Raw genomic sequence first — 18,489 nt, 5'->3', positions numbered from 1 at the left:
AGAACAGTTGGTATGAAACATTCCCCTCCAAAGTCTATGGCATTCTCCCACAAGTACACATAGAAACCAAGGGGAAGTGGATTTAAGTTTGGTCCATATTGGCAAAAGAGATAATTCACAGTTCCTCATTCTTTTGCCAAAATCCTCAGGGTATTCTCCTTAGATGTGGTATAATTGTTTGCTGGGCTCCCTGCAAAGATCTGAAGCTGCCTTTCTTGACTGTCTAGTTTGTCCCCTGTTCCCAATGCAACATAGACATTGTCATCAGTCACTGATGTTCCTGGGATTATTGCTTAGGAAACTGACGAGTCTAAATCCTTTGACCAGTGGTCCTCAGACTTTTAAAATAGGGGCCAGTTCTCTGTCCCTCAGACTGTTGGAGGGTAGGACAAAACAAAAACTCACACTCTGTCTCTGCCCCTCAGCCCATTTGCCATAACCCAGTGGGCCGCATAAACGTCCTCAGTGGGCCTCATCTGGCCCGTGGGCCATAGTTTGAGAACCCCTGCCTTTGACCTTTTGAAAGTTTCAAACTTGGGAGAAAGAGAAGTAGGAAGACAGACTTTCATCATTATCCCTTGAGGCAATTTCTTATTGGTGGCTTGGCTAGAATTGCCTTCCTCTACATGACACTAAAATTGAAATGTTTGTGTTCCAACTGAGTCCTTTTGCGGGGCATTTCTGCATTTCATCTCGTGACTTGCAGGTTGTCCATAACCTGAATTGATTCAATAGAGGTGTTCTCATCTGATTAAGCCAGCCACTTTAGGTGGGGACAGAATGATTGAGTTATTGATTGACTTTCACTAATCAAGGCATATAACATAAATAGGGAAATTGTGATTTGGTTGGGGAAGTTGTAGGAATGTTGACTGGGAATCTGGATGAGTTGATTGACACTGTATTTCCAGTAACAATGGCAGTATTGATTGGAGGAACAGGTGGAAAAGGTGATAAAGCAGATGGCAAGGAAATGATATAGGTGGGATGAGAAATAAGTTGGGGGCTGTCAAGATAGAGGGGGCACATGGGTTTGCACTAATGCACTTGTCAATTAGGAGAGTCTGGGCGTAGAGTAGGGATTCCAAAACTCTCTGAGAGAAGGGAGGTTATTCCAGATATGAAAAACAATGTATGTAAAGCCATGAACACACAAGGCATACTTGGAGGAGGGGTGCAAGGGAAGGGGATTTGTCTAATACTAATAGAGTATAGAGTACATGAGAAGAATAATATGAGGTAAGGCTGAAAAAGTGAGGAGGGTGTCAAATTGCGGAAGAATTTGCAGCTGATTTGTGGACTTCCTTCTCTGCTTATCTATGACCAGAATCCTCAGGGACTCTAGTTTTCCTGCTGATAGCTCCTCTGACAAAGTGGCCATATAGTTCTTCTGACATCCTTAAATCTCAGCCCTACACAGGAATGGTTCTATTTTGATATGTCTTGGAATTAGGTCACATAGTATGTATACATGTATGTGAAGTAAACATATAGGTGTGTACATATGTGTCTGAGGCTGAATTTGAACTTGGATCTTCTCAACTCTAGGTCTAGCATGCTATCCACTGTACCACCTAGCTTACTTTGTAAGTTAGATGGAGCCACTGAAAATTTTTTTGAGCAGAGGAGTAACATATACTTATACATGAGGATTTGAGGCAGCTAGGTAGAACAGTGTGCATCTGGAGTCGGGAAAACTCACTTTCCCGAGTTCCAATCTAGCTTCAGACACTTTGTGACCTGGGCAAATCACTCATCCCCCAGTTGAGCTTGCCTCAGTTTCCTCATCTGTAAAATGAATTGGAGAAAGAAATGGCTAACCACTCCAGCATCTTTGCCAAGAAAACCCCAGTTGGCTACAGTGACTGAACAGCAAATTTCACTGACAGCTAAGTGGCACAGGGGATAGCATGCTGCACCTGGAGTTGAGAAGATCCAAATTCAAATTCATCCTTAGACATACACACACACACACACACACACACACACACACACACACACACACACACACACACACACATATGCTAATGCTACCAAATGGGTTCGGGGGAAAAAAAAAAAACCTCAAAGAACCACAGGGAGAAGGTCTGGCATTATTACCCTTCTAATGAGTGCCTCAGCTGGAGTCCTTCAAGAGCTTTCCAGGAGAGCCCTACCAGCATTCTTAGAAAACATCGAAGGGGGGGATCAATCCAGTGATTTGGAAAGCATATGATTCAGGGATTGTGTTACTTCTGACCTTCAAAATGCAGCCTGCCTGGGCATGAATGCTAACAACTTGTAACAACTAGATCACGCCACTCCCTTCTACGTTATTGGTGGGAGATGGATATGATTCATGAATTAAGGGAAAGAAACAAATGGGACCAGCTCATCCTCTCTGTACTTAGAATTTGGGTCCCCACCTCTCCCAGCCCATGCCGAGAAGTATCATGGAAATAATAGAAAGAAAGGATCTGGGAATATTGAGGCACTTGAGAGGAAGAGACAGGGGCAGGAGGAATGTAAGTGAATGGCCAGGCTTTCCTGCTATTCCTGGATCTCCGTGAGAGCAAGGCTGGTCCAAGTTCAGCCATGCAGCTTTTGCAATTGCTGGCCCCTGCCTGCCCATCTGTTTGCCAAGTATGTCTTCCCGCCTTGCCCTGGCACTACCTGACCTGGAATTTACACAAAGCCATTCTTTGGGGTTCTCAAACCGCAAATTGGTAGCGGGACCTCCAGAAGATGACCACTAAAATGTCCATGACAGGAGAGAAGGGGTTCTAGCCCTCTCTCTTTAATACAACAGCAATATTACGAAAAGAGCAAATTAACTTAGAGATAATGGTTTTGTTATTCAATCAATTGTATCTGACATGTTGTGACTCTATTTGAGGGTTTCCTGGCAGAAATACCAGAGAGGTTTGCCATTTCCTTCTCCTGCTCATTTTACAGATGAAGAAACTGAGGCAAGCAGGGTAAAATAACGTGTCCAGGGTCACAAAGCTAGGGAGGGTCTGGGGCCACATTTGAACTCAGCTCTTCCTGACCCCAGATCCGTTGCTCTATGTACTATGGTGTCTCCTAGCTACTGTAGCGTTAGTATCATGATTGGATCATTTCATCTCTCTGTGCCTCAGTTTCCTCCTCCATAAAATAAAAGGATTGGACTTGAAATTGGACAGACCCAAGTTCATATCCAACCTCAGAAACTTGCTAATTTTGTGACCCTGGGCAAGTCATTTAATCTCTGCCTCAGTTTTCTCCTCTGTAAAATGGGGATAATAATAGCATCTACCTCCCAGGTCGCTGTGCATATTAAATGAGATATGTAAAGCCTTAGGCAAACTTTATAATATTATATAAATGCTATAAATTGTCCAGGGTGTTCTCTCTAGTTCTAAATCGTTATGATCCTTTGATTACATTAGCCATTTGCCTCCTTAGAAAAGCAGAGAAGAGGACCCCTTAGAAAAAGTCAGGAGATGTGTAACTTTTGTTGGACATAGAAGGAAAGATTAAGACCAGAGAATATGCTAAGCAGGGCTTGCTATAGAACAAGGCCTGAATTACTGCACAGGGGCACTAGATTTTTTTGTAGAATCAAGGACAGAGAAGGCAAACTTCGCATCCTGAAGAATTTCTCTGCGTATGTCATTTCCTGGGGCTCCCCCCATGCTGGCTCGTTCTGTATCATTCCCTTTGTTCTCATAAGGCAAGCTCTTGAAGCAATTAGCCATTAGCCATGGTGTGTCAGTTCTTCCCCTTGTTCTCTGAAAGACTGACCTAGAGCTCCCTGATGTCTGGCTAGGGAATAATGGGGTCAGAGAATGGAGTCAAGAAGAAAGGGATCATCTTTGTGATACTGGGAACATTAATAATGTTGTCTTTTAGGATGTTTGGACCAGGAAGAGAATATAATTTTACCCGGCCCAATGAAAAAGGAGAATTTGAAATTGCTGAAGGGATCAGCGCCACTGTGTTTCGAACAGTGCTGGTAAGGAGCCTGCCCTGTTTCTTCCTTCTCAGAAACTGCTGAGTTGACCACTACGAGGGTCTGCTTCAGTCTAGTTCAGTAGTAATCCTGTAGGGTTTCAGTTCAAGATTCAACTTCTTAGAGTTTTTTATCCTCACTTTCAACCCCTTGGTCTATATGTCCCCTCTCCCCAACCTGATTAAACAGCCAGGCCAACAGCCTTTTGCGATTTTTCCACTTTACAAATCCATTTGAGCATTACCTAATCTGAGTTATTGATTTGGGTATGAATTGTGAAAAGGGGAGTTATTTCCTATTTTCTCTGACTACATTTCCCCCTCCCCCATCTGTTTTCAGGATTATTATAAAACTGGAATCATTAACTGTCCTGATGGAATTTCCATCCCTGACCTTAGAGACACCTGTGATTATCTCTGTATTAACTTTGACTTCAATACCATCAAGTGTCAAGATCTGAGTAAGTACCAAAGAAATTATTAGCTACCTAGGATTTACACAGGGTAATTAGGTGGTGCATTGGATAGAGCACTGAGCTGAAGTCAGGAAGATTCATCTTCCTAAGTTCAAATCTAGCCTCAGACACTATCTGTGTGATCCTGGTCAAATCTTTTAAGTTCTACTTGCCTATCTGGAAAATGACCTGAAGGAGGAAACAGCAAACCAATCCATTATCTTTGCCAAAAAAAAACTGTAAATGGAGCCATGAAGAATAAGGCATGATTGAAATGACTGAACCTCAACAGCAATGGGCTGGGCACTCTACTCAGCACTTTATTAATATTATCTAATTTGATCCTCACACTGAGAAGTAGGTGCTGTTGTTTTCTCCATTTTATATTTGAAGAAACTCAATGCAGAAGTTAAATGTCTGGGATTATATTGCTAATAAGTGTTGGAAGCTCAATTTGAGTAGTTGGAAGGTGGTATGTAAGAGTGAATGCCAAGTGATCCTTGGGCTAGATTAAGGATGAACTCAGATCTTTCCAACTCTAAATCCAGTGCTCTCTTCATTGCATCATTTAGCTGCCTAGAGATCATAAAGAATAGAGTTAAGCTTTGAATCTAGGTCTTCCAGATACAAGTCCAGTAGACATCTACTTGCCATCTACCTATCTGCCAGTTACCAATTAAGTTTACCCTGTTCTTATTTGAAATGGACTGAGTCTTCCATATCAAACTTGGTGTTGGCAGATTCCCACAACGGTTTGTTTTGCCACTCAATAAGTTATTGTGGGTATTAGAATAAACAGGAGCCAGGAAGTTTGAAAATAATGAATCAGCATGTGACCTCACCTCTGGACTATCTAGCCATAAAAAGAAGGTAATTAATAATTTCTATGAAGTGTTGTCAGGATTTGCTAATATTTCCTTAATTGGTTACATTAGAAATGAAAAATTCAGTAGGATGGTAGGAGAGAAGGGACTTACAAGTTGAAATTGTTTGGGATGGAGTAGGAAGGAGGTCAAGTATATCATATATGAAGCTAATTAATGTTATTAACATGGAGAAGCATGCATATGATACTGATGGAATGACCCCTAGAACTCTTAATTTTCTGCTGGGTTTGGTACTGACCCTAGGGAAGTCTCTTCATTTCTCCATGGTTCATTTGACTCTTCCCCTGGGCATCTATTCCTAGGGACACTTTCCCCTGAAATTAAGATTGGTACCATTCTCCAGAGGGATCATTAATGAAATGATTCTCAGAGGGTGTTAAGTAACCAGGTGATCTTTAGATTGGACTATTGTATAGATTACTCCCACTATCTATTTCCTTCAGTCATACTTATGTCCTGCTGAAAGTCATGCAACCATATTGGGGGAACCAATTTTTGTTAACTCAGCCATATTTGTTAGCTCATCTCAATTGGTTCCTTACTACAGCACAGCAGTGCTCTTACTCTTTCCTAATTGCTCCTCTGCCTAATTCCCCACAGCAATTCCAAATGTCCTCTTCTCTCCCTCCACTTCCTCTACCTCTTTTCTCTCTTAGCAACTAGGTGGTATGGTAAAAAGCTTGTTCCATATCCCATATGGAAGACTCCTATTCCAGTCCAGCTTCAGACACCTCCTAACTATGTGATCTTGGGCAAGTCACAAATCTCTGCCTGCCTGTTTTCTTAGAAGCAAAATGGGGAGAATAATAGCACTTATTTCCCAAAGTTGTTGTAAGAATCAAAAGAAATGATCCAAAAAGTACTGTATAAATGTTACCTATTATAATTATTTATTTATCTCTTATTCAGATTGTCTCAGCTCCTAAACCCATTCAAAATCCAACACCTAAGATGGCAACTAAGTGACACTGTGGGTAGAATATTGGACCTGCAATCAGGAAGATCTGAATACAGTTTTTGCCTTAGACATTCACTAGCTGTGTAATCCTGGGCAAGTCACCAAAAGGCCACAATTTTTTTCATCTGTAAAATAGTACCTATCTCCCAGGGTTGTAGGGCCATAAGATGAAATGATACTTTAAATTTCTACATAAATTATATTATTATTATTAGCAGAAACCCTGCTTTTTTACTTTGTTGAGAAAATAAAAGTCTTTGACCATGCATTCCCTCCTGCTGTCTCTGTAGCTCAGAATCCTTTGACAACTCCCCCCATTCTCTCCTCAACTCCAGTCTTTGATAAAAAAAAAAAAAGTGACCCTTCCCCTTGCCAAGGGCAGCTCTTAAATCCTTTCTTCTTCAATCTATTCTGCCAAATTGCCAGCATTTTCATCTGCATTCTCTCTCATCTACTTCCCTATTTGCTAACTTGTTCCCTACTGTCTACAGACATGCTCGTCTCCCTCATCACAAACTCCTAAGAAAAAGTTGTCTATATTCCTTGCCTCCTGTTCTCACTTTCTTCTCAATCCCTTCTAATATAGAAGAAGAAGGAAAAGAGGAAAAGGGGAAGGAGTAGGAGGAGACAAGGAAGGAGGAGAAGAATTACTAGCATTAATGTAGCCCTTTAAAATGATTTGCAAAATGACTCCATGTGGATAAGGAGTATCATATTCCAATTGCATGGGAATGGATAAGTGTGATTGTACTTGGAAAAGAAAATGTTTAAAAATTAAGATATAAATGGTTTACAAAATATATTATACATATTAACTATCTCATTTGTGAGATAATAGCTTCACTCTGTGAGGCAGGTGCTACTATCACTCTAGAAAATGAAGCTAGTTCCTATTCTGTGGCCTGTTTCCTTATAGAAATGTGAGTAGATAGTCAGTCAATAAATATTTTGTGTCTACAATGTGCCATATACTGTACCCAATGCTGTGTTGATTGCAAGAGAGGATTTGAATGTGCATTTTCTCCCCTCAGGTGCTTTGTTGCATGAGCTTTCCAATGATGGAGCTCACAAGCAGTTTGATCACTACCTCGAGGAGTTGATTTTGCCCATCATGGTGGGCAGTGCCAAGAAAGGGGAGCGGGAATGCCACATTGTTGTGCTGACTGATGAGGACTCCGTAGACTGGGATGAGGACCACCCTCCACCCATGGGGGAGGAATATTCGCAAAGTAGGAGCTCTGCATATATTTTCTTTTTCTATTTCTATTTTAAACATAATCATAATTACATAAATAAATAATTTTTTAAATTTATTGTACATTTTTTTGTAGTTCTCAGTTCCAAATTATGTATTTTCCCTTCTACCCTCCCTCAGATGGTAAGCAATCTGACATAAATTATACGTGTAAATGATTTACATTAGTTATTTTGTATAAGAAAAAAAAAGAGAAGGAAGGAAGGAAGGGAGGGAAAGAAAAAGAAAGAAAAATAATATATTTCATTGTACGTTCAGATGCCATCAGTAACTTCTCTGGAGGCAGCATTTTATATCACAAGTCCTTTGGGATCTTTGTCTTGGATCATTGTGTTTCAGAGACTAAGAAATTCACAGTTTTTCCTCATTTTATAGTTAGTAATGCTCTCTATATCTCGTTTGATCCTAAATTCTTTCCTTATTCATCAGTATACTTATTGGTCAAGTAAACCATTCCTAGGAAGAAATTTGCTTATGGTTATCACCCTTTAGGTCTAAATCATATACCCATTTTGACTGTATCTTGGTACATATCTAGTTTCTGCCATACTCTTTTTCACTTTTCCCAGCAGTTTTTGTTAGCTCATAAGTTTTAGTCCTAAAAGCTTGGATTTTTGGATTTATCAAACTAGTGTTTATTGAAAATTACTATGGTCCTTTATTACAACGTATTGTATACTTCATCTTTTCCACTGATTCACCACTCTATTTCTTAAACAAGATCAGATTTTTAAAAAATAAATACCACTTTTATCATTCAGATTGAAATCTGGTACAAGTAGGGCACTGTCCTTCACATTTTATTTCATGGATTCCCTTGATATTCTTGGCCTTTTGTTCTTTCAGGTGAATTTTGTTATTTTTTCTATATCTATAAAATAGTGTTGGGTGATTTGATTGAGATGGCACTGAATAAGGAGCTCTGCATATATTATGAGAATGTCTGAAAGTTAGGATGATGAACTAAACTAGTTTAGAATAGTCTTAAAATACTAACAGCAGAAATTTGAACCCAGCCAACCTGTGAACCAGAAATCAGATCCAAACTCAACATTTTGCCTAATTTGTTCAGTTGATTATATAATGATTTCTGGCTGGAGGATCTCTATTTCTTTTCTGGTACTTAGAATATTACCAAGAAGATGTTAGATCCATTGTACATATATTGCACTAATATTGATAATCGTGTCATTTTCTTCCTGGATTATTTCATGATCCCATAATTTAAAATTTTAAGGTTATCAGAGATCATATGGGCCTGCTAGTTCACATACCCATAATCATAATACTGCATAGTCATAAGAAGAATTCTTATTATAATTCTAAGAATAAAAATAATTTTATTGTTGTTCAGTCTTATCTAACAATTCATGATTCCATTTGGGGTTTGTTTGGCAAAGATATTGGAGTGTTTGCCACTTTTTTTCTCCATTTCATTTGACAAATGAGGAAACTGAGGCAAATAGGGTTAAGTGACTTGTTCAAGGTCACATAGCTGGCCAGATTTAAATTCACAAAGATGAGTCATCCTGACTCTAGGCCTTGCATTCTATCTACTGTGCTACCTAGCATCTACATAATGCTTTTAAAAGGTTTGCAAAATGACTTTACATATATCACGATTATCATATCCTCATTTCTTGTCTCCTCAGTGGATTGGGAATAGGCTAGAGAGAGAGAGTATTTAAATAAAGAAATAAAAGGTTTACAAAGTGCATTATATACATTATTTATTTCACTTTGAGATACTTGGCTTACTTTGTGAGGGAGCTTCTTTTAGCCTAATTTCCAGATGAGGAACTGAGGCTGAGAGGTTAATTTGCCCAGAATCATAAATGTCTAGGTCTTTTTGTCTCTAAATTTGGTACTCTTATCTGCTGCGCCATCTATATGAAATATCATTTCTAATTGGTAATTCAGCCTCTACTTAAATATTTCCAATAACACAGTGTCATCTCTGGAGGCAGCCCTCTTAGGACTTTGTTACCTTAGGGTAACTTTTATTGTAAGAAAGTTTCTTATAGTCAATTTTGTTCAATCATTAACTACTGTATATAGAATATTGTATTAGGCTCAAGGGAAGGTGCAGAGTTGAGATTGGATTTACAGAGTTTATATTTCACTGGCTGGTACTTAAGGAATAATTATAATATACAGGAATAAATGAAAATAACATTCTGTATCAAATCACTTGCTGTCTTGGGGAGGGAAGCGGTAAGGGAGAGAGTGAAAAATTTGGAACATAAAGTCTTACAAAAATGAATGTTGAAAACTATCTTTATAGGTATTTGGGAAAATAAAATACTATTGAAAATTTAATAAAAATAAATGTTAAATTTGTCTTTTCATGTAAAATAAAATACTATTTAAAAGAAATAAATATTTGCTAAATAGAATAGCTGTGTAAGAATTGGGGTGGATACTTGGAGAATGATTTTAGAAAAACAAAAAATATCAATAAATTTTTTTTAAAAAAACCAGGTTCTATGGGAAGCACTGAGACTGCCTCTGTTATCCCTTGCTCTATGACAAACTTACCTCCTTTCCAGACATGCATATTCTTTCTGTCTTCCATGCCACTATTGTTATTTAATCATATCCAAATAATTGCATTCAAGTCATGCTGGTAATATAATACGGTCTACTGATCCCTACCATCTGTCTTCTTCATTGACTTTTAGATCACCTGCCATTTCTCTCATTTGGAAATATGGTATTTCATGATTCATAGTCATATAAAATAGAAAGATCAAAGAGGCTATCAAGAGAAACCTGACAGATACCCGGGTCTCTGGAATCTCAGCATTTAATGGGAACAGGATAGAAAGGATGTTTCTAGAAACCTCACTTCCTCATGATTAACCCCTGGTTTTCTTTCTCTAGTTCTTTATAGCTCCAAGCTCTACAGATTCTTCAAATACATTGAGAATCGAGATGTTGCAAAAACTGTACTGAAGGAACGAGGACTAAAAAATATCAGAATTGGTATTGAAGGTAAGAAAAACAAAATTCTCTTGTGATTCTGACTTAATGCTTCAACTTCATACATACTACCATGTACCTCAAAGAGGTCATACATAAAAGCATTTTCATTAATTATGTTTTAGTAGTTGCTTTTTTCTCTTGCCAAAATTTCCATTTTCTTCCCTTCCCCCTCCCATTTTGTGTGTGTTTTAAAACAGCTGAAAATAGATAACCTTTCCAGAGTAATAATAATTAATAATATTAATGTCACACTTGAAAGTTTGCAAAATACTTTACATATGAAGAAAGAGATAAGCAAATTTCCTCCATCTGGGCTAGATAACAGTTGCATTATTTATCTCAGAAGTTTGTTGTAAGGATTCAAACTCAGATTCCATGATTCAAAATCCAGCATTCTTTCTAGTACTATCCTGATACTTTAAAAAAAAAAAAAAAAATTGCTTTGTAAACAGTAAACACATTTTATTTAAAATGTAAATTAGAAGCAAGACCTTTAGGGTATTTAGATTTTTCACTCATAGAACATTCATTTGAGCAAGTAGGTGCAACCTTCATTTCAAACCAAAAGACTGAATCAGGAAAATTAAGGAGAAATGTGGTGGTGGATGAGGGAGTCCATCCAGTCTAAGAACCATGCTTCCCTGTGAGTCAGGGTGAACATGAGGCTGTCTGAGGTAGAGCATAAGGGGAGGATAGAGATATGAGGGGGAACAATGGCCAAGCCTATGAGGAATTCTGCATCTCTCTTTCAGGCTATCCCACTTGTAAAGAAAAAATTAAGAGGAGACCAGGTGGCCGGTCAGAAGTCATATACAACTATGTGCAACGCCCCTTTATCCAGATGTCTTGGGAAAAGGAGGAGGGAAAGAGCCGCCATGTTGATTTTCAATGTGTCCGAAGCAAATCTCTCACCAACCTAGTGGCAGCTGAGGAGGATGTCTCTGAAGATCAGGAAAACCTGATGCACCACCCTCCACAAGTGGATGAACTGGACCGGTTAAATGCTCCCCTCTCCCAGATGGCCCCTAATGACTTTCTGGATTAGGGCCAGCCATTTATCCAACCACATCTGTAAAGTCCTTTTCTTCCTGGGATGCACTCAAAGTTTGTCTCACCCTGAACATGAGACATACTTCTCCCTAACTCTTCCCCATGTCACCAGTAATATTAAGATGTATTCTTTGAAGCAAGCTGATGCCCCCTAAGAGGAAATTAATAATGAGTATTGATCATTGAATCACCAAATATTCTGTAGTGAACCTGGGCACATGGGAAGCTCCTCAGGATTGGTGCTGTCCTGGAATAACTTGAGAAAGCTGATAAGGAAGTTAAAATATCCCATTTCCTCAAATAGTGAAACTTTCCTACCCTCCTTTCCATTCTTTTTCCCTCTTTCCTTGCCAGGTACACACTTCATTTTTTGGGGCAGCTTCCTCAGTTGCAAGGGGACCAGACCACCATCCCATTCTGCTACATAGTACCCATGGAAGACTATTAGAAGACTGCTAAAGAATGCACCCAGAATTCAGCTCGTCTAGGAGGAATGAGGCCTTGTTTACAAAACATTTGAGTTTTCAGAAGATAATCCTTCAAGAGTTTAAATTACATTGTCTTTAAAAAAAAAAATTAAACCAACAAAATATAGCATTACTATATCTTTTGGTAGAGTATAAATGGCGTAACAATAGGATTTATGCTCTTTTAACTTTGAAATATGGGGATCTGAATTGATTGGGCTTTGTGGAATGAAAATCAAGGTGAATGAAACCATCCTGATAGTTCATTCATTCCCCAGTCAAAATAAAAATTCAGACATCCCGAGTTGTCTTTGCCCCCAGTTCAGAGGTATGCTGGGGATGTGGCTAGAATGAATGGGGGCATGGCTAGAGGCTCTCAAATATGGTCAGGAATTTTTTATGAGGCCTCCATTATTCAAATGAAAGAATTTTAGGATGCCTTTGTAGTTTAGTACCAGAGATGGAGAAGGCCAGGATCTCAGGAATCAGTAGATATAGCCCTGTCCTGGTGCTAGGTAAAGGAAAACAATCAGGGATTTGGACTCTGGCTTGAATTCTGCAACCCCATTCATGAGTTTTAGATGACTCTCACTCCCATACCAAAGTCCCTTCCAGCTTCTGGGGATGTGACTGAAATGGTCTTATTATCCAGATTCTATCCCCCGGACGTTGGTGTGGGTGGGGAAGTAACAGCACGTTCAATTTTGGAAGTAGCCTCTCACCTGTTCACTCAGGGTAATAGAAGATGCCAGGTGAGAAGAAAGTATTAATGTTTGTTGTGGGTTTTTTTGTTTTTTTTTTAATACAAGTGTCACCTTCAGTGGCTCAGGGTGGAGAAAATTAGCTTGATTTTTTTTTTAAAGTCAGTTGACTTAACCTCATGCTAACCCAGAGCCTACATTCTTTCCCTAACTACCACACTCCTAGATCAAATTCTTCTGATGTGCAACTTGGACAGTGGGTCTTGGACTATAATTATGACCCAGGAGATAGAGAAGGGCATAGTGTTATAAGTACAGCTAAGTCTAGATTTGTGCAAATAATGAATGAATCTCCTGAAATGAGTGAATTATTCAAATTCACACTGCATATTTCCCTTGGGCTGGAACCAATGACCCTGTTTTACCTAATTTTAACTTCTAAATATGTGAATTTGAATAGATGCCATTCCAGAAGATTCTTTATTTACATTAATTGGGACTTGACTGTTTATATTTCTTTGTAACTAGGAACCAAATGGGATTCCAGAGCTAAATATAAATGGTTAGGAGTTATCTTCTGTTGTATGTTATCTGTGCTACTTTTCTGGCATTTATTGCCATGATTCCACTGGTGTAAGATAGTCATAAGTTGACTATAATTTTAGCCCTTCATAATCTCTTTCTAAAATTCATGTTACTTTGACACTCTTACACCCTTCAAACTCCTTTAAGACACTACAGAATGAGGTACTCTCCTCTCATTTGCGATTACTTTGTAATCCAAGCCAAGAAAATAGTAGTTTTGTACACAGTATACAAAGTGTGCACACTTTGTAGCAGTAGTTGTCTCAGAGAAAAAGAGTAACTCTTCTGAACCCAGTGAGTTCCTAAATAGAACTATGTTTACTACTTTTTGTGACAGATTGTTGGTGGTATCAAAATCCAAAATGCATCTTCTCAAGATATTATTGGGCCACCACTGGAAGGATAGACACAGAATTGCTTTTCCAGTGGAGGTGATTGATTCTGAGCCATCCATGTGCCCTTCTCCATCTCCTTTTTTTCTTAAATTGATGGCATAGATTTGTGAATCAGCTGGCTATCATTAGAGTGACAGCCTGTGTGAGGAACCATGTTTCCTCTGTATGGAACTGATTGGCACATCCTAGAATTAAATCTACAACTTTGACCTCATTAGCACTAAATTCACATCAAGACATGCTTAAAAATGGTGCTTTCGTTGTGTTTCTGAATAGGCAAACTCATCATTGCAAAGACCATTCAGATTCCACAGTCTTTATTTGTATAGTTTAAGACATTAATGAAGATTTATTTTCTTGTTGAAGTACATGTTTATCCCCTCTCAGTATTTAGCTTGTATGTTATTAATATAAAATGCAAACACTCAAAAATGGAACTCCTACTTTGATGTCTTTTTAAAGGTACAACTATTGAATCTATTGGAATATGTCAGTACTATTTGAAGGATAGCTTTCTTGGGCCAGCTTCATTATTTTCCTAATTGATATTAGTATGCACAATTATCTAGTCCATGGAGCAACCCATGAGCTAAAACAAGTTGGCACAAACTAATGAGAGAAAACTGATGTTGCGATGGAGTTTCTTCCAAGAGATAGTAGTTTCTTCTTATTGTTTGTTATTTATTTAGTGTCATCCCCGGTGGGGAAAGCATTGTTGAGGGGCTTGATAGTTGAGAAACTCTGGGAGTTCATTTGGGTGAGGAAAATGATATTCTTTTGTCACTAGACTAAATGCTAATGATTGTAACAATCCCTGGCTCATCAAGTTAATTGTGAGATATCAAAGGATATTCTCAGGGTCAGAGTAACAATCCCCTGGGCGGAAAGTCATCATAAAAAATTCTCTTTAAATCTTTCCAAGCTATATAGTGACATGTCAGAGATAGTAAATGAATAGGTGCTGGTTTCAGAGCATCTCTTTAAGCCCAACATTGGCAGAACTCTGAGACTGGAGGAGATGTGTGTTGTTTCCTGGCATAAATGGAGAGAACCTGATTCAATTTCTTTTCTAAGTGCCTAAATAAGTTAGTCAGGTTCTATCATACCTGAAGACAGATTGTTTCCAAAGAAGATGTTTTATTTGCACTAAGACTATCTTTCTTCCTTGGTGGTCAAGGTGAGAATTTTAAAGAAAAATGGTAGTTCTCTTCTGTTTGTTACTACATTATCATAAGCTTGGACATATTTTCAACATAGGGATGGAGCAAGAATAAGAAAGAGTAAATAGAGTAGAAATTTTACAATAGTGAACACTTCCATTCTCAGTTAATCATGGGATCATAAGATTCATACAGGCTCATGGTAGTGTCCTTCAGTGTTTGAAAAATCTCATCCTACCAGGTTGTATTTTGATAAGAAGAAAGGATAAGAGTAGTTTCCTTATGTGTGATTGAATTTTTGGTTCCTGCCGAGGGAAGAGAATTAGGGAGAATTTTTTATTTAAACCCTCCAAGATAGTTGGGAATAATGAATTCCACACTTTCATATGCAACAGCAAGAATTCTTTTAAGTCTCACTCAAGACAGAAATGTAGATTGATATGGATGTATCAAATCACAATGGAAAGAGACCTGAATGAATGGGTACAGTTTACAAACAGGATTCTTAGCATGTTGATCTAGAATTCTCCATTAGGAATGAGCAAACAAATCTAAATTGAAATGTAGGAGTTAAATCAAACCATTCCTAAAAGTATAATTTACTTAAAAGAAATCATGTCACAGAAACGTAAGAATTTTGGAGGGGAGTGATATTAGTGACAAACACTACTCAGAAAAGCTGAGGCTGGTGGATCATTTGAGCCCAGGAGTTCTGAGCTGGGCTCAGTCAGTCAGGTGTGCATACTGTCAAATTCTAATGTGGTAGCGGGGAGAGAGGGATCAGGCTGCATTAAGAAAGGACAGATTGTCCCAGGTCAGAATGTAAAGCAGGCCAAAACTCTGGGAAGATCAGTAAAGGAACTAGCAGAAATATGGCAGATACCTCTCTCCCCAGCCCCCAATATCAAGGGCCAACCCTTTTTTTTATATGTTAAAAAAATAAAAATTAATTATTTAACTTTGCTGATCAAGATATCCTGATTAGGATGGGCCCCAAGAAAGTGTTATCTTTAAATGCTATCTTCTATTAACAGGTGGGATTCAGGTTTGGTTTCCCCTGTTTTATTTTGTATTTAGTTTTAATGTTGCACTTGTTCACTTCCTGCAGTGTTTATGAGATCCTATAATCAGGATGCCTTTTTTCTATAATAAAGTTATTTCTGCGTGCCCGAGTAGTATTTTTTCTTTTGTTTTCATTTTTGTTTTTTAGGAGAAAATGAAATTAAGTCTCTAATGGTCATTTATTTGGCTTCCTTGAAATGTTAACTACCTACACATCAGAACCTCCTTTCCCAGTGGAAAAAAAATGAAATCATGTTTGTAGATCATTTTGTAAATGCTAGCTTATCATTAATCCCTATATGTGCCTTGAGCCTTGGTCTATGCTGCCATAACAAGTTTTCTTCTCAAACTTAGTAGGTCCAGATACTTCTCATGGACTTCTGCTCTGCTATGTACTTTCATTCTCAAGACACACACCCCACCCCAAATAACTGAAGTTGGAAGTTTAAAAGGGGAAATGAGGCATGATTATCTAACATTTGTGACTACCAAGAAATTTCAAATGAGGTGATGAAGGGTTGGACACAAAGGAAACCACTGAACAACTACAATGAGAAAGAATTTGTAGACAAGAAGCACTGGAGTAATTCTAAATTTTCTGTGTGACTTAGAAACAGTGAGTGTAATAGACTCAAGTTTGGCATAGGACCAGGAAATCTGAGTTCAAATCTGATCTCAGACATTTATTCGCTATATCAAAGGTTCTTAAACTGTGGATTATGACCCTATATGGGATCACCTAACTGAATGTAAAGGTTGTGAAATTATGATTTATTATCAGTAAACGTTTGATTATATACCTTTGATTGTATAAAAATTTCTCTGGTGAAAAAGGTCACAAGTGGGAAATTTTTAAGAAGCCCTTCTGTGTGTCCCAAGGCAATTTAGTAAAATGGAGATGATGCTGATATTTGCTGATTTTTAACAACTGTCTTATTGCCACCAACCTCATCACCACCGGGAATTGAGGGGATCCGAATGGATGAGCCTCTCTGCTGCCAGAAGGGAAATTATCAGGTTTTGAAAATTAATATTTAATATTCGGAATTGGATCCGGTAGAAACGCCACTTAGGAGGGAAGGAAGAGAGGCAATATGGACCCAGGTAACTCTGGGATCAGGCTCAAGGATACAGCTGAACATAATGCTGATATAAATTGTAGAGGTTAAAGAGCCAGATGGAAGATCTTTTAACAAAGATCACCACTGAAGAACAGCAGGAAGCTTGTAATCAAGCTCCTAGAAGGCTATCCCCACACCCATTAAATATAGCTCGGACAGGGAGCAACCTAGAGCTAATGTGTTTGTATGACAGTATAGAGTATAAAATGCGACAACTAGAAGTTGAATTGAAAATAGAATGACAAACAATTAAAAAAGAGTTACTAGAATTGCGAGTTAAATTATATATTGAGATAAAGAAGAAAAGCTAAGTTACAACAGTTAGAACAGGAAGAGTTCAAATCAGTGGCTGAAGCTAAGGAGGGAAATAAACGAATCACACTGCAAAGGTCAGTGGTCAAAGAAAGGTACTCTGTTGGGCCTAGGACAGACTGGTAATAGTAACTGCCAGGAGGGCATGTTACAACTCCCTATCCTTACCCTGAATCCCAAGGGAGTGCAGAGGAGCCAAACCTCTCCATTTGATTCCCTGAACCTGCCACTAGTCCTTATCATTTAACTCTCTGACCACCAGAAACCTTAATCCCATTTTCCTAAATCTAGACCTTATCATTTGGTTCCCTAATAATGGGAACCCCAAAATCTAAACCTCATACCGGGAGCCCCCAAAACTAGACTTTGCCTCATCATATTTTGGTTCCCTGACTCATCCTCATCAATAGCATATTCCCTACACAGTTTTGAAGATCATATTTGTAAATTCCTTAACACTTTTTCTGGAATATAGTAGGTACTTAATAAGTGCTTGTTCCCCCCACACACATACACCTCCCAAATATTCATTTATTTTTTTCTCTTGCCTAAACCTGATCATATCACCACTCCATTCAATAGTTCTTTCTTACTTGACTGTTTAAACTCCTTTCCCTGGAATTCAAATCCTGCTTCTCTCCTTGAAAAGCATTATTTCATACACTATTATCCACATATGCTGGTTTTTTCTCGTTGTTTTCCTTCACCCCTATGCCTGAAAGTTCTTCTTCATCCCTGCCTTCATCCATTCATCCTTTAAAATTGAATTCAAAAGACTTCTCAGAAGTCCTCCTGGATTGCCCCAATCAATAAACATTATGCACCAACCATGGGCCAGGTACTATGCTGAACAAAAGTAAAAGACAGGCCTTGCTCCCAAGGAACTCAGCCTCATGGGAGACAACTATGTGCAAATAAGCTATAAATAGGATAAATTTGAAATAATCAATAGAGGAAAGATACTAGAATTAAGGGGATTAGGAAAGGCTTCCTTTAGAAGTTTTGAGCAGGGACTTAAAAGAAAGACTATGAAGCTAGGAGGTGGAGATGAGGGAGAGCATTCCAAACATGGAAATGCTGAGTTAAGAAATGAGAGACATATTCAAGATATGTGGAAGACGACT

The 18,489-nt window shown here is 38.4% G+C and overlaps 1 protein-coding gene across 2 annotated transcripts in view; it reads left to right on the top strand.

Annotated features, from left to right (window-relative positions):
- KCTD20 (potassium channel tetramerization domain containing 20) overlaps positions 1 to 16,045 on the top strand; it is a 74,590-nt gene extending 58,545 nt beyond the window's left edge. For both annotated transcript variants that reach the window (XM_074311111.1, XM_074311112.1), the window contains exons 4-8: positions 3,874 to 3,976; positions 4,313 to 4,433; positions 7,304 to 7,501; positions 10,411 to 10,521; positions 11,265 to 16,045. In XM_074311111.1, coding sequence (XP_074167212.1) covers positions 3,874 to 3,976; positions 4,313 to 4,433; positions 7,304 to 7,501; positions 10,411 to 10,521; positions 11,265 to 11,557 — 826 coding nt within the window. In that variant the 3' untranslated portion in view covers positions 11,558 to 16,045. The remainder of the gene's footprint in view (positions 1 to 3,873; positions 3,977 to 4,312; positions 4,434 to 7,303; positions 7,502 to 10,410; positions 10,522 to 11,264) is intronic.
- Positions 16,046 to 18,489: the final 2,444 nt, after the last annotated feature.

Source organism: Sminthopsis crassicaudata, chromosome 4 (genome assembly GCF_048593235.1).
Source record: "Sminthopsis crassicaudata isolate SCR6 chromosome 4, ASM4859323v1, whole genome shotgun sequence".
NCBI classification, from domain to species: Eukaryota; Metazoa; Chordata; class Mammalia; order Dasyuromorphia; family Dasyuridae; genus Sminthopsis; species Sminthopsis crassicaudata.
The sequence above is the reverse complement of the archived record's forward strand: the minus strand, read 5'-3'. Positions and strand labels throughout refer to the sequence as shown.